This window comes from Poeciliopsis prolifica, unplaced genomic scaffold (genome assembly GCF_027474105.1).
Source record: "Poeciliopsis prolifica strain line A6 unplaced genomic scaffold, Auburn_PproV2 SCAFFOLD008, whole genome shotgun sequence".
In the NCBI taxonomy this organism is placed as follows: Eukaryota; Metazoa; Chordata; class Actinopteri; order Cyprinodontiformes; family Poeciliidae; genus Poeciliopsis; species Poeciliopsis prolifica.
This window is the reverse complement of record NW_026562383.1, coordinates 7,694,512-7,711,220: the sequence shown is the minus strand read 5'-3', so window position 1 is coordinate 7,711,220 and position 16,709 is coordinate 7,694,512. Positions and strand designations below refer to the sequence as shown.

The following is a 16,709-nucleotide window of genomic DNA, read 5'->3' as shown; positions in this document are numbered from 1 at the left end:
CAAATCTTAAATGTAAATCACTATATGACTAACAATTGCTTGGCAAATAAAATAAATTGTGTCTTGTTTGCTAAAAAAAAATTTACACAAATGCCTTTCCTGACATGGAAAGGGATTGTCATGTTAGTGACAAAATATACTTTTGAACAGTATACTTCTTCAGGGAAGAGGTGTTGATGTAAAATATAAATTAATTTCCTCCAACTTGCATCAACTTTTTAACCGATCATGCTAGGAACCTTACTATTTTGGTCTGTAACCAACGACTCTAACCATCATCTTGAAATCCTGACCAGAATAAAAAGATTACCTATGAAACCAAGACGGAAGAACTAATGCATGCCTTTATTTTCAGTAGGTTAAATATCTGCAAATGCAAAACAATGTTTTTACTAGTCTAATGGTAAAAAAAGAAAACAAAATCTGTCATAACAACACCAGTTCTTTGATTATCGTACTGCCTTCTTGTGTATAAAAAGGATAAAAGTCCTAGTTTTTTTAAGGCACTCTATTTTGTTAGGTTGAAATACATTTCTGAGTTGCTTTTCAAGAATGGACCATGCAGAACTTTGCTGTTAGTTCTGTCAAATCAGGGTTTAGTTCATTTTTCAAATACATAGATTGGACATTTTGTTCAAATAATATGGCTAATGAAGAGTGTGAAATTGAAGATAAGTTCAGAAATGAACTTTAAAACCTGGATTTAAATTTTCCTCCTCAATCTGTTTCCAAGTGTTTGAGATCATTAACAATTTTCTTTTTTCCTTGATGCACAGCACTGAATTTACTTCTGTGATGATGGTGTTAAATAAATAAACATGCCTTTCCTTTCCTGTTGAACACGCAGACACATAATCTGGAGCAATAAATATAATTTCTCATAAAATTGGGAAATTCACATAAAATTTGCATAATTCGTACGCAAAGTAAAGCTGGTGATGCTGTTAGAAACAAACCCATAGACTTACAGTGACTGTAACTATTTGTAGTTGTAAAACAACTAAAATAACAACTATGAGAAATGCCTTTAGTCTGTTCACCTTTTCACAGATCATGGCACCAACTGGGTCTAGAGCTGCTCCCCAGTATCAGTTTGATTCTGCAAAGAGTCTTAACCTTTGGCATGGTAACTCAACAGCCACACACACACACACACACACACACACACACACACACACACACACACACACACACACACACACACACACACACACCACACACACACACACACACACACACACACACACACACACACACACGCAGGCAGTTTAGTAACGATTTCATCATGTAGCAGGATATCCTACCACCACTATGTAAACACTCCAAGGAGGTTCAGAGGTCTGCTTTTAACCCCTGGTCTACACTTTTCTCCCTCCGCATCCCCTTCCATCCACTCCCTCCTAAACATGGGCCCTGATGTGTGGTTTGAATTTCAGAAGTGACACCAACATCAACAGCAGCAGCAGCTATCACTACGATCTGACACTTTTGCTCCTTGTTAAACAAATATACTTGGAGTTAAAAGAAAAGATACTGAGCACTTTTTTTTTATTAATAATATAATGATATAATTGAATTTTTCAGGGATGGAGTTACCTTGAATCAAACCAAATGCTGGCATTCACATTTTTTATTCTTCTTTGCTAATGAGAAAAGGTTCAAACTGTACTTTAAATGAAAAATAAAGTGTTCAGATAAAACATATAATCTTTCACATGGAAGGATTTCTAAGAGAATATGTTGCGACAGCAAAAGGGAACACGTGAGGCTAAAGAAGTAGATTTAAGTATGAAGCATGACATGATTTTCACAGCACTCCACCAGTTTTCCCAGCCAACAACAGAGAATAGTGGTCAACAACCCTGCACTGCACATTCAGCCCTTTCTCTTGTCCACAGAGGTTTTTTTAATTTTTCCCCTCACTACTTTGTCATCTTACTGCACAAGCTAAATAAGGGATTGTATTCTTTTGTGGAGTGCCAGAAGTATTTGGCCTGAACTCAGACTATTTTGTTCTTCATATTTACAAAAAATAAAATAAAATAAATCCAGTCAGGATCTAACTATGCCACATAAATGCTAACATCTGCATAGAATTTGCCTGCAGCAGGGTGAACTGTAAATCTATAGAGGCAAATATAGTCTGTAATTTTTTCCCCCTCATACAGACATAAATGTAAATGCAGCACCCATTTCACCGTTTTCATGAATACCATGATCTTGTTCTACTGAACTTGTGTTCAGTAAAGGCTTTGGGGCATGAAACGTGTGGATTGATGCATTCCAGGCACACAACCAAAATCAATAAGTCCATCATAAGTCACACTATAGTCATTATGGTAATTATCCTGTGAGGATCTCTGGTTGTTCTTAGTTACATATCGTAAATGAACCACAAATATGAATGTGAGTGAGCATAACTTGTTGCATGTCTGAATCTCTGTGTAATTCTAGACCTTGGTTTATGTTGGCCTGAAATGTGAATAAATTAACAAGCCGTCCAATAGGAGAGAATCATCTTGCAGCCTGCCAGACAGACAGGGCCTCACACACTTCCTGTGTGTGTGTGTGTGTGTGTGTGTGTGTGTGTGTGCGCGTGTGCCCCACGTGACTTAACACCCCCAGACACAGAAAAAAAAGTATGTCTGATTTATTTTAAGGGGTTTTGACTGATGAACTTTAAACTGACACCTTCACCCACCTCAGCCTTTTGTGAAGGTCCTACTACTATTACACCTATTAGTTTTGAAAATCTCTTCCATAAATTGTTGCAAAACACACACAGAGAGACGAATTAAGAGCTACTTTAGTTAATTTGTATAAAAATATAATTTCACCTGTTGATGTTTGATGATGTTTGTGCTGTATGATGTGTGTGTGCCCACAATAAGGGTTGGACAGGACCAGCTCCCTAAATTCATCAGCAAACACCCCAACACTGGCGGACCGAAACAGACCATCGAAGGGCAAAGGGCGAATTCACCACTGCCCACAGTTATAGAGCTGCCATCATTTTGCACGCCAAACAAATGCCAAAACAAAGCAACTGCAATCAAAAAAATGCAAAGTCTCTCTGCAGACAACACCTGCACAGGGAAAAATGTCACCAAGCAGACTAGTGGCCTCCCAACAATGAATGCCCTTTGGATTGTCCTAAATCAGTCCTCAGTATCCTCCAACTTTTAAATTAATTCCTGCTCCAACACCTGAATGGAATGACTCATATAAATCCCCATTATTGAGCCATCTATTTGTTTCAGGTATGTTGGAGAAGGAATTTACCTAAAAGTTGCAGAATACTAGCTCTCAAGGAGCAGAATTGGACATCCCTGTCCTAGACCAACGCACACATCAGCCCACAAGATAAAAACAAAAGAAACAAAGAAACTACTTCTGCTCCACCATCGCTACGCCAATCAGACAATTTGATTTAAGCACCCAGAAATGTCTTTGATTTACTTGAAATGATTGGAAATACTGCAATGGCTCTGGTGTAAACATGCATTTCATTTTGATCTCACCTGCATCTCTTTAAGTGTAACGAGCCATAACATCCCATACAAAAGGCAAAACATCCCACTGAGCACCATGGTTTGTGTAGCTGTTGGCCTGTGTGTGTGTGTGTGTGTTTGGGGGGGGGGGGGGTGAGTGTGTATGTAAAATACCCACTTTAAAGACACACCACAAATGCAGAACCACACATGCTAGCAGGACCCATATTTACATTTCAAAAGTAGCAGACTGCTGCCTGTTTGCACACATAGATAAAAATGATCATACCACGATGGAATGAAGGGCTGGAAAGAAAGCTTCAAAACAAAACAGGACAAAGTGGATGGTCTTATCTAGGAGAATCCATCAAACCAGCCGGCAAATTCAGAGGTCTTTAAAAATCCTAAAAGTCCTACAGAGGAAAACAAAAGAGAGGTAAACAGTCATCACCCGAATTCCCTGAAGACTGACAGAATTGTTTTGGCTGACAGACGCATCTGAAGACATTTCTCTCTACTTTTGTTGAGTGCTATCTTTTTATTTGTCTTTGATTGAAGTGGGTACTGAAGGAAGTTCTTAAGGCTGCACTTACTATCTTTGGTCGCAGGTTTTGCCATCTGCAACTTACATAACATAAACACCCTGATAAGGATAAAATGAATCCCATAATAACCATACAGGCACACATGCACACCCAACTTGAAAGCCCTGGTTGCCCAAGCTTGTTTGGAGAGGATGCTGAAACACCATGAGAAAAATAAGATTCTAGATTACTTTATTGATTTCCCACAGGGACATTATATTGTCCAATTCACACAAAATAATAAGAATATATATTTAAAAAAAGATTAAAAATAAATTTAAAGCAAACACTTGAAAGAACCACATGTTCAATATACAACAAACAGTGCAAACCAATCAGCCAGGTAATTTTTCATCCAAACAAGTGCAGTTCACTGGAGATTATTTCTTTTTCTCCGACTTTTTATAAACGTGACTGTCAGGGGATATGCAGTTTCACCCGGCACCAACAAGTAACATAATGTTCACAACTTTTGAATCCTCTTTGTTGCTGTTTCTGACGCTAAGTGGATCCTGAACACTTTTAGGAACCTAAATGCATTGAGTTGCACTCATGTGATTGTCTCAGTGATTACTAGTGTTAAGCAATAAATAAATACAGTGGCTGGTAAGTATTTGGAGACAAGTCAAATTTTCTGAGGAAGTCTTGTGTTTATTGTCATTAAGGAGCACCAAAGGTAAAATAAAATAAGTGACTTATTTTCAGATGGAACTAAGTCAGCCATCAAAAAGTTCCTTAAGTGTGTTCATCAAACCTCTGCAGCGACCCAAGAAGTAACTTTTTAAATTATATTTAACATGTTCAGGCACCGCACACACACACTCTTGTGACTGAGTCACCGTCCAGCTTGAACCTGTTGGACAATTGTTTGTGCACCACCCAGCCAAGCAACCGGACGTTTACCTCCATTACCTCCCCATGTTTACCTCCCCGGTCGGCTCAGAATAGCCGGTCACTCAGCAGCCACTGTTCACCCGTTTCCTCCAATAGCGTGACTCCGCCGCACAAAGGGGCGGGCACTGGATTAAAACAGGACAGAATGAGGAAAACAAGATGTGACAGAAAGGAGGGTTTCACAAAGGACAGGAAACCCAGAGACATATCAGAGAGAACCGAAGGGAGAGATGGAGGGACAGATAGACGGCGGCGGGCCGAGAGGGGGTGATGCAAGTGAAGCCAAGTGGTGAATGAGGTGAAGAAAAATGAATGAGACAGAGAAGAAGGAGAGGGCAAGAGAATAGGGGAAGGAAATTGGAAGCACAGAAAATATTAACAGCGGGAGAAAGTGCAGATGTAGTAAATAAAGACATCAAGGGACGACAAAGAAAGAAAAGAATCAGGCAAAACTTTGCCTATTACATCTTTGAAGTCCACTTTAAGATTCAAAGGAGTTTGTTGTGATTATGATATGATTTGATAAACAGTAGTGTCCGAGCAGATGACGTGATGAAAGCTTCCTAATAACAGAACCGAGTCAAAGCGTTTGGATTTTAGCAGCATTAGTCAGCAGGCTGACAGACGTTGCTTTTGATCTCCAGGTCACATTTTTCAAGGTCCTAAGCTGAGGGTGAGGAGGAATATCACATTCATCTTTATATAGCCTGTCAACTATGGATTTGAAAGAAAGATGGCCAAGCAGAGCATTTTTCCTTTACAGAATATAGCAATTGAATGCAATGTGTTGGATTCATAATTTTTTATCATTATAACATCAATTAAAAAACTGTTCACTGGAATTAAGCCAAATTAAAAGAAGCTATATCTTAAAACACGTGTCACACACTGCAGTTGTGTTTGACCTTTCAGGGTTTTTTTTAATCCTGATCAAAGATCTGGATCAACCCTCATTGGTTCCACTCCACTTTTGTCGTTATTAGAGTCTTTAAAGGTTTTGGGTTAACATTTGGCCGTTTTACAACTTTTTCACTTCATCTTCAGGACAAAAATAATAAAATGGGGGAATCTGGTTTGTGTTCTTTGGTACGAGTTTAAGTTCAGGTAATTTCAGAACAATTGAAACCTGAAAACCCTTGACTTGAAAAATGGTCTCTTTTCTTTTAGTTGGACTCTGTGTCTGTTGTGGATCCTTCAGCAAAGCACGAGAAAGAATCCAGCACGCACTCTTTACTGTAACATATGTGCGTTTGCCAGGAGGAAATACAAAAATGAGATGAAAGTGTTGTGTCAACACCAACAGCAGGCTTTTAAAAGAGATTGGAGTTTGTTTAACTGTGTTAGTCAGTCAGCTGACAGACCCAGCTTTGAAGATAAAGTTGCGCTTTTGTGATCAGAGCAAAGCCTTAAAACAAAGAGGAGGGAATCGACCGCCGCTTAGTTTTACGACTAAAAGGAATACGTTTCTAGTACCGTAACAGATGACAAAACCCCCCACTTTTCCTTGTTGTTGTCATGTACTCTTCCTGTCATCCTTTCGATGAAGGTTGGTATTGAAAAAAGCTGATATAAAATCAGGTAGAACATTATAGAAACAACTGTAAGTCAGCTCAAACACTTATAATCCCAGTGGACAGATCTGTAAAACTGTGTTGTTTTTGATTATATTGCGTTGCAAAGTGCTGACTATATTGAGACTAAAATCAAAAAGAGCTTTTTTATTTTTTCATTGGGGCTGAGGGGAGCTGAGAGGGAATGAACCCAGCTGATCATATTCCCCTGAAGCCCCCCAAAAGATGGAATGATTCCTTTGGAGATTATTGTCTCATAATCTCCAAAAGCAGAGTTGGTACTCATCACCCTGATAGGAATGCATCCTTGGTGGCTCTCTTTGAAGGTCTTACAACACATGTCACTGGAAGGAGACCCTGGAGAGACACAGAGCGTTCTCAATCTCCCTTCTCATCTAGGATTGCCCCGCAATCTCCCAGAAGTGGACATGATCTCTAAATTTAATAAAAGTCCTTCAATCTTCAACAAAACTTATTCTTTTTTAAGTTTTCATTTATTTATTTATTTTTTTGCATCTTCTCCTTACAGTCTTGACTGTGTCACTGTGTAGAGTAGAAGTCTATATCACTGGCCACTGAAGCTTATGCAGTCCAGATGTGGTACTGCTTCTCATCCAAACAGGCCCTGCTGGAGTTTCACTTTTTATGGCCGTGCAAGACCCAGAACCCCTTGGTGTTTACTGTGGCTTCTGGAACGGAGATGAAAAAGGAGATTGTGAGGGTTAAAAAAAAAAAAAAAAAACAAGACATTGCACATGTAAAATAGACAGCTTCTAAGAGGAGTTACAGTTAAATTTTGAAAGCAACCCAGTAATAATGCTGGGGTTCTGGTGTTAGTTAATGTTTTCCATTGTGTCAATTTGTGAAGAGTACAAGGATCCACATCTTCTTCAAACCCATCACTGACACACACACTTTCTGTCAGAGCTCAGGTAATCAAGGGAAAGCTTGCACTGGGCAAAGACACACCGAGGAGAAACGTGCACACACAAGTCCAATCTTTCACCAGTGACTCTCCCTGACATCAAGCTTAGTGATCTCAGATGCACTTCCACATAAATACAAACACACACACAGACGAAGATGGTGACACACCCGTACTGTCACACGTCCAAAGAGCGAGATAAGCCGCTGCATGTCATGACCAAACTAAAAGCAACTCCTGCAAACAAATCTGTGTTTTTAGGATGCTAGGATGTTTTTTTTTTTTTTTTTTTTAAAGAGGAGGGAAACCAAACCCAGAAACAAACACTGGGGCTGGTCACGAACCTTGACATCATAGTGATAAGCAGTTTAAAGTCTGCAAAGGGTTTTTTTTTTTGTATCTGGTATTGGTATCATTTTTCACTGTCATTACAAGTACAAGTCATGAAAGTAAGTGGATGTTACATGCAATAACTTATGATGGCTGAGAAATGACTCCAACTATCTGAGAAATCCAGAATTTTCACAAATGAATGGGTCAGAATTTTGTCTAACTTAATGGAACAGAGACATAAGTCATTGTCTTTTCAACTTCAACTAAGCCTCAATGGGGCTAAAGAGCAAGGATTAGTTGCCTATGTGTTGAAATTGGCTTTAAAGGTTGTTTTACACTTTTCTGTTTAGGTCAAGCACACCCTCTGCCCCTCAGCCAAGCTACTAAATTACATCTTAAAGGGCCAGATATAGAGGGGCCTGACGTATTGGGTGTCAAAAACACAAATAAGACCCAAAGGGATTCCCAACCTTTCTTCTTACCTTCACAAAGTGATTTGAATTTTTATACTTCCTCATGTATTTGGACTCCTTTCTTTAACTGACGATATTCTTCTCCAATTCTTACAAAGCAACCATCTAAAATAGAGAAAATTTTGCCAAGCTTTATTCGTGAAACAGGAGTTCATCAGAGCTTCACAATAAAATTATCCAATTCAGCAGTTCTTAAACTGTGGAAAATGCAGCACTGGTTGTCTCTGAAATTGATTTGGATTCATTTTTTGTTTAATCAATGTTGTTGTTTTTTTGTTTAACAACAAAAACTATTTTAGTGAGAAAATGATTTGTCTTATCAGGTTCTTTATAAATATTAATCCATAAATAGTTTCAGCTTGAAGGATTTGGTCAACTGCTTTTCTGTAGCATAACATTCAAATGTAGCCAAGTTTATGTTTTTTTTTTTTTTTTCTGATGAGAGTCAGATGGTGTGGATGTCTAAATAAATAGAATTGAGCCTCCAAATTGAGACCTGTGCTGTTTCACAAGGTCCCTGGTGGCAACAGAGGAAAAGATGACACATGCAGATAAGAGTCAAATGGAGCACATTAAGTTAAATGCATCGCACAGGAAAGGATATGTTTTTGTGTGTTTGGGGGTATGAGAAGTATTTTTATCTGAAAAAAGCCATCTATTAAAGTTTAAAGTTTAACTTTGAATATCTGCACCAGCCTCTGTCATAATACTGCAGAGCCCTTCAATGCTTTGCAAACAGAGAAAGGCTGTCTAACTCTTTGAGTGTGGATTAGAATATTGCATCCAACACAAGACTATAAGATCAAATAAATGAATCATGTTGATAAATCGAAATGCAAATCAATACACTCCAATTAAAGTGTTTTGAAGTTTTAGCCACATAATAATAGAGGTTTTCCAAAAAATAATCTTTCTTTTAAATAAAACAAATCCTCATGAAACCCAGAATAATTCCAGAATATTCACATGTGGGAAACATGTCAGTTGTGTACGTCATTCCAGATGTCTTTGTTCATCACCTTATTTGCCTCTATGATGGTTTATTCTGTACTGCTTATTGTGTTTATTATGTAATCTGAATTTAGGAATATCTTAATCCACACCCAAAATAAACCAAAGCATGCAATGATTTAATACATGTCTGAAATAAACAAAAGGCAATTACAAACCAATTAAAGGAAGATAATATTTTATGTTCTTGAGAGCTCGGTTAAGCTGTGACATTGTCATTATCTAGGGAAATGTCAACAGATTAAAAAACACCTTGGTGATATTTGCTTTCACTTGTTTGAAAACAAATAAAAATATTGTCTATGAATAAATAAATAAATTGGAAACCTAAGGTCCCGGTGAAGCCCATGCTATTGTCCAGTCAGATGGCATAGATTTAATTGGAAGCATAGGCTATCCCAAATAATTCAGCATTTGGTCCCATATCTTGAGATAAAATGACTTCTATTGGAGTTTTCTCTACAATGCAATGTGGCATTTGAGCAAAAGAGTGGGGAAAAAGTCTCAACGTCTTAACAGAAAGTTTGATTTCCCTCCTCATGATGGGAAGACTGTAAATGAGAAACTGAAGGCGGGCTCAGGCCCCCACAGTAGGAGGTTCACCTTCTTCGTCTTCTTCTTTTTTTTTTTCATCCCAAGACAAAACACATCTTAGCTCTTACAGCAAACAGTAAGTGGAAGTCACTTCGATAAGCGGGACCCTGACGGACTGCAGCTTCAACTAACAGCGCCGTGGACGGGCGTTCATCAGACAGGGTCAGGCTCAGAGTCACAGGAGAAAACCGGCCTCTGTCTGCTGCCGACATCTGGCTGGAACGGGATGCTCCCTGAAAATGTTTCACTCTAACAGCGTGGTAAGTGTGTGGGAAATTATAGAGCGAGTTGTGCCACAACTAATATTCAATCCGTGCATTTTTAGATTTTCTGTATTTCTTAAATTAATAGCTGTTATAGGAGAATAGTGTCGCTGTGGTATTGTTAATAGATATTTAGTGACTAGTTCAAAACTCTGCCGCTATAACCTAAAATAAGTAGCTGTACTGCGGATGATAATGACCAATGAAAAGCAAAAAAAGCCAATTTATAAACACAACATTCTCAAAAAGTTTAAATTTAATAAAATATTTTATTAACAAATATTGTCGGACCTTACTTTAAGAACAGTAATGGGCAAGATTAAGATGTATTTAAAGTTTGTGCTATCGTTTTCTCTCAATAAAAAAAAAAAAATAAAAAATACAAATCACCTAGAAACACGTCGGCGTTTTCACATTTAAGTCAACGGTGTTTATGCGTGACGTCACATTCACCTAAAGGACATACAAGTTAAAGTACAAATACGCGTAAACAGATATAGCCTACATGATCTCTGGACTCGAATAGTGACCTCAAGTAGGGTCAGAGACGACTGACCGCCTTCAGTGTTAAATCTGACCAGGTGAACACACACCTTCCGGCTATTGGCTGCACGTGCGCGCTCGAGCACAATCAGTGATAAACAGAGTCAGCTGCGCGTGAGCCGGTTCATTGAAAGCCAGTTCTCGTTTTTTTACTGAGAGATTTGGTGAAAATAAAATAAAATTACACAAATAAATAAAAATAAATAACCAATAGAAATAAGTACCGTTTGTACGGTCAACGTCTCAACCAAAACAACGACCTTCACTTATTGTTAATAAACGACAGCAACAAGCACTTTCAGTCCTTTTGTTTCGTTATTAATGTAAGCGACCAGGAAATATTAGGAGGACATGTTCATTTAGGTTGATGCTTCCTCTGGACTCGAGGCGCACACCATGTCGGAGGGAGATGCGCTGACAGCGGAGGAAATTTTCTCTCAGCTGCAACAGGAGAACGCCTTTTACGACACAGTAGGTGTTTTCAATATCAAATTAACAGGCCTTTCTCTCTATATATTTGGTGAGAGAGACCGAGGGGGGAATTAAGGACAGACTGTGTCGCTCGCATGCCAGCGCTCCGGAAAAATCACTCAAAGTTACAGATATTTAAGTTAGTTTTGTTTGTTTTACTTTAATTGATAATTAGGCTATCAATATACTTGATAAACAGACTTGGTCCTTAACTTTGTCTGACTTTTGTTTTAATTTAGTTGTACGCCAAGAACTTGTACTGTAAAACTTATAAACTCGTTTCAATAATGAAAACAGATTTAAATGAAGCGATAAGGCATACTTTATAGACATTTCAGTATTACTGCTTCTCGTGTAGACTTTCTCGAGCTTTTGAAGCACAGTATTTTGGGAGTGTGGTGTTTAAAATGCTTCAGAAAAAATAAATCTTGCAATGGATATACTGGGTTAGTATTTAAAATTGTGCAAAGAGTCAAAAGTAAGACAACATAAGTGGAAATCTATCAATTAAAAAGGATAAATTACAATAGGAATGAAAAGAGTTAAAAATGCCTTACACATGTTTAGTACATTTTTGGAAACATCTTCATTGCTTTTTGATTTTTAAAAAAATAATAATACAGCAGAAACGGGGCATGTTGAAAAATCTTAATTATTCAAGTTATCAAAAAAAATGCTGTGTTTTAAATGTTCGATCTATGGATTATTTATTTAAGCTGATGAAAATCTTGTAATGTTTTCATTTTATTTGGATTGAAATAAAATATTTTTGGGTGGAGACTGTGGAAATCTCACAGCTAAAGGAGGTAAGTTAGTTCCAACTCAATAAAATAGCTTCAATATATAGATTAAAAAAGATTTTGTTTAGTAATTAAATTTATTATATGATGACTTCAACAACTGAATAGTTGCATACAATTATGCCCATATCGCTAAAGACGATGATGGCATATTTTTGAAAAGTTCTCAATTCTGAATTGTTTTAATATATTTTTAAAGTCAGATAGATACATATTTTCACGTAATTTCTTTTTTTGTGTGCTTTTCTTTGTCAGTGTGTGGTTTGTGTAGATCACTTTAGCTTCTGCCTCCTAGTGTCTGTTTATTACGGTTCCAATTCTGGGGATAAAATTGTTCTTGATTTCATCAGAGAAATTTTTCTTAAGCTTTTCTTCTTCTGGATTGCAAAAAAAATAAATAAATAAAACTAGCAGAACACTCAAGTAAAATAAACTAGTTTTTTTAGTGAATAAGTTAATACTCTATATCATAATTGTGCATTCAAAGTTCACAATCTGCGATTACTTGTCCCCAACAGGGTTCTTCTGGGGCTGATGATATTTTTGAAGAAGACTCCTACTCTCCTTCCTCTCTGTCGTCTTCCTCCTTGCCATCTATCCCTCTGTCTACATCCCACCAGGTGAAGATCTCTTGCGCTTCCTGTGGGCAAGAAATTGTGGACAGATACCTTCTCAAGGTCCGAATCATTCCTTCACTGTCATTATTGCTGATATTGACATAACCTAGAAAAAATCAGTAGTGAATTATTTTGCTAAAGAACACTCTTCTCCCCTAAACAAATCCAACCTATGTATGTCCAACCAAATGTATTTTCTTTCCTGTAGGATGTAGTGTGTGGCTTCTGTTGATTTCAAATGTCATTCATTCTCTCCTCTCCCGTCATTCAGGTGAACGACTTGTGCTGGCACGTGACATGTCTCGTTTGCAGTGTATGTAAAACGTCTCTGGGGCGACATGTGAGCTGTTATGTGAAAGACAAACAGGTTTTCTGCAAACTTGACTACTTCAGGTGTGTTGGTCCCAGCAGTCTTTGTTTTCAGAATTTCATTGAACAATATTGTTTGAGTAGCAAAACAAAGAGATGTTTAAACTAGTCACAAATATGTGTTTGGTGCATTCAAAATAATCAGGAGACAGGAATTATGTTCCCATAAATTTTAAATTTCATACTGAAAACTAAAGTGACTAAAATGTCAGGGCTTAATATTTGTATTTTTATTGCTTTTGTCTAATGAAAAGCTGTGTCAGCTTCACTGTCGACAGTAATCAGAGCAAACGGTGCTGAAATTTTTGTTGTTTTTAAGCTAGCTGCTAAAATGTGAATAAGTCCCTGCGTTTCCTTGTTTAACAGTCCAAAAGAAAAGCCTGAAATTGAAATATATTTTATGTGCAAAAGGAATTTTAACATGGCGAAATATTTCAACCATTTGCCTCACTTCTTATTTTCTTTCATTTAGGAGATATGGCACTCGTTGTGCACGTTGTGGCCGGAACATCCATTCCACTGACTGGGTGCGCCGTGCAAGAGGAAGCACCTTCCACTTGGCGTGTTTCTCCTGCTCCTCATGTAAGCGGCAGCTCTCGACTGGAGAGGAATGTGGATTGGTGGAGAACAGGGTCTTCTGTCGAAGTCACTTTGACATAATGATGGAGAATCTCAAACGCTCTAAGGAGAATGGTGAGCATACAGAAGTGAGATAAGAGAAACGGTTTATTATCTTAAATACTATATGTTTAAGAGAATCTCTCTCTATATACATTTATAACATTTGGTGCAATAAATATTAGAAATAGGCTACACATTACTCAACTTGCAAGTATGCTAAGCATTGATATGAATTGTGGGAGTGACTGCATTCCCTTCAATTGATCTATTTTGCTATGTCTTCTTCTAAAGAGCAACCAAAATTGGACGATGACCTGTCCAACCAAGATGATCCGAGTGCAATTCCCCGACCAGCAAAGAGGGCCAGGACCAGCTTCACTGCTGACCAGTTACAGGTGCTTTGACCTGGAAGTTGTGGTCCACTGAACCATTTTCTCACAAATAGAGAAAAATTAAAAATTGATATGAAGCATTGCATTAAAAATGTTTCTTCAGTTAAGACATTTTTAATGCAAAGCATTATTATTATTATTTTCTTTTTTTAATTACCACTAATATTTTTAATGGGAGCGGCAACAATTCCACACAAATTGCAGAGATTTGAATTATTGCTTCATATTTCATCAGAGCATTTCTTTCTTGGTTAAACTGAATGCAAACAGAAGTCTCTCTTGGTATTATAAATCAACAGAGATTTGTCTCGCTTGTCCTTTAATGTATCTGCAGATCATTTTGAAAACAAATTAACCGTATAAATTTAATAAAGTCTGATAAATGTTTACTAAAACTTTCTCTGTCACTCTATCCGTAGGTGATGCAAACCCAGTTTGCTAAAGATAATAACCCAGATGGTCAGACTCTGCAGAGGCTGGCAGAGAGGACAGGTCTTAGCCGCAGAGTAATTCAGGTAATTAAAAAAAAATATATTTCCTTGTTCACTGAATTACAACAAAATAAAGTTACAGGATACAAACATGCATGTCTGTAATAAAAAATATCATAACACCAAACAAAAACAAACTACATGTCTTGCCCTGTAATAAACTTATTTTCCCTGTCTTCAGGTTTGGTTTCAGAATTGCCGAGCTCGTCAAAAGAAACACATTGGCCCGATTCAGCCCTCTTCAACCATGATGACATCATTTGGTCCTAGTCAGCTAACTCCACCTTTGATGGAGGATCTACAATATACAACCTATCTTTCTCCTGACACACCACTTCTCACTACTTTGACTTATATGGAAGGTAATTAAGCTATGCAAACCCTCAATACTATTCTAAACTCCTACTGCTTAGAATAGGAGTTTAGAATCCTATTCTAAAAGTTTAGATCCAAATGTTTTAATCGGATGTCATAGTCATCTTCTTGCTGGATTTGGCTAATATATTTATTTGAAATAAACAGTATTGTTTCTTGACACCCACATCTGGCAAATTAAAAGCCAATCACAATTAAATTACACATTTTTAAGTTGACACTAGTTAAATCTGCTTTCTGTGACTTATCTTTTTTTTTCTTTTTTCTCACTTTTCCAGTTCAAACTCCGGACCAACTTTTGCTTCAGCCGCTCATGTCAAATTCACTGACACAGCTCCCAATCAGCCACTCCTGAATACCATTACATAGAAAATGAGTCTAAGAGTTTGAAGAGATAATCTAGTGAAAATCACTTATTTGTCTATAAAAGTCTTTGCAGGTGTGTAAGGGGTGAATGGGTAACTACCGTATAAGACGAGAGCACTAAACTGCCAATATCACTTGGTCACTGTAGAAAGAAAAAGTCAATGTATTAATTTAACTTATTCATGGAGTCACATGAGAAGTTGTTAAGATATTAATGTTTTCAAGATGAAACTTCTGTTTATATGTATGTTATGAATTTTTGTGTATTTAATTTATCAGAATATATGAAATCTGGCACTTTGTTATTGAACATAAAATAACTTTAGTTTTATACATATTTGCTTTTGCTAAGAATGTAAAGCGAATGTCAGCAGTTACAATGTGGAAATTAAATGGTTTGATTTTTCTTTGTATTGAAACTGTGTCAGCAGTTATTGTTGTATGTCGCACCACAAATTGAAACCACTGGAGAATGTACATGAGGAGAAAATAAAATTTCTGTTTTTCTTCTTAAAACTGTAGATCTGTGCATGAGCAATTAATGGAACGATAAATTTAGGCTCTGTTTATTTAGCAAAGATTGTTTTAGACTGCTATAACTGGGTACTAATGTTTTCCAAGTGTCCAATATTTGCATTATATATATATATATTAATATAATGTTCACTCAGCTGAACAGGCTTTTTGGTTGCAGATTCTTGCAGTGGACACAAATGACATTGCTTAAAAGGTAAAACGTCACAGAATAATGGAAGCATGGATGTGGAAGAAAAGAAAATTGTCACCACATCACATCACATTTTCTTGTCATCACATTACTTAGTACTGTTATTGAATTTCTAATTTTGCGCAGCCCTGTCTGATAGTCTATGCATCCAGATTTAAAGTTTCTCAGATGCTAAAGTGTGCAAATTGAAGAACAAAAATTGAATGGCCAAAATATGATTTCCATGTGAAAAAGCTCTTTTCAGCAGGTGATATTTAGTCAAGCCATCACAATTCATCCAGGGAATTTAATGACATTTACACTGGATCAGAGATACTGGGATCAGCTTTTTTTAATTTTAATTATTATTTTTTTATCAGATCAGTTGTTTTTATAAATTAAATTCCCCTAAGAATGCAGCTGTGAAAATAATGTATTTGCACTAAAAGCTCTGTTGCTTCAATGCAGCCAAATAGCTACTTTGTAAACTTGAGTACTTGCAAAATAATAAAGTAAATACTAATTTATTAAAGATAATTTGGATTCAGAAATATTTACCAAATATTTATATGATATACTTTGTTGAGTCAAGTCATAAAAATTGTTAAGTCATCAAGTGTTAGTCTGATAAAAAAATAACTCAAAGTACCACTGATGTGGTTTGAATAAATACCTCAACACCAGAAAAACTACTGAAAAATGTAAAATCAGATCTTTCACTGTGATTGAAAGAATGATCAAAGATTTATAGTAATAAGTGGGCGGACATAACATCCATTTGACTACATACCTCACTACTATACGGACAAAAATGTTTTT

At 36.9% G+C, this 16,709-nt stretch overlaps 1 protein-coding gene across 1 annotated transcript; it reads left to right on the top strand.

Annotated features, from left to right (window-relative positions):
• Positions 1-11,078: 11,078 nt before the first annotated feature.
• Positions 11,079-15,635, top strand: LOC129362055 (LIM/homeobox protein Lhx8-like). The gene is made up of 8 exons (XM_055033378.1): positions 11,079-11,153; positions 12,472-12,630; positions 12,842-12,963; positions 13,412-13,632; positions 13,852-13,955; positions 14,372-14,467; positions 14,625-14,805; positions 15,097-15,635. Exons 1-8 carry the CDS (start codon positions 11,079-11,081, stop codon positions 15,171-15,173), a joined length of 1,035 nt encoding a protein of 344 aa, XP_054889353.1. The 3' UTR covers positions 15,174-15,635.
• Positions 15,636-16,709: the final 1,074 nt, after the last annotated feature.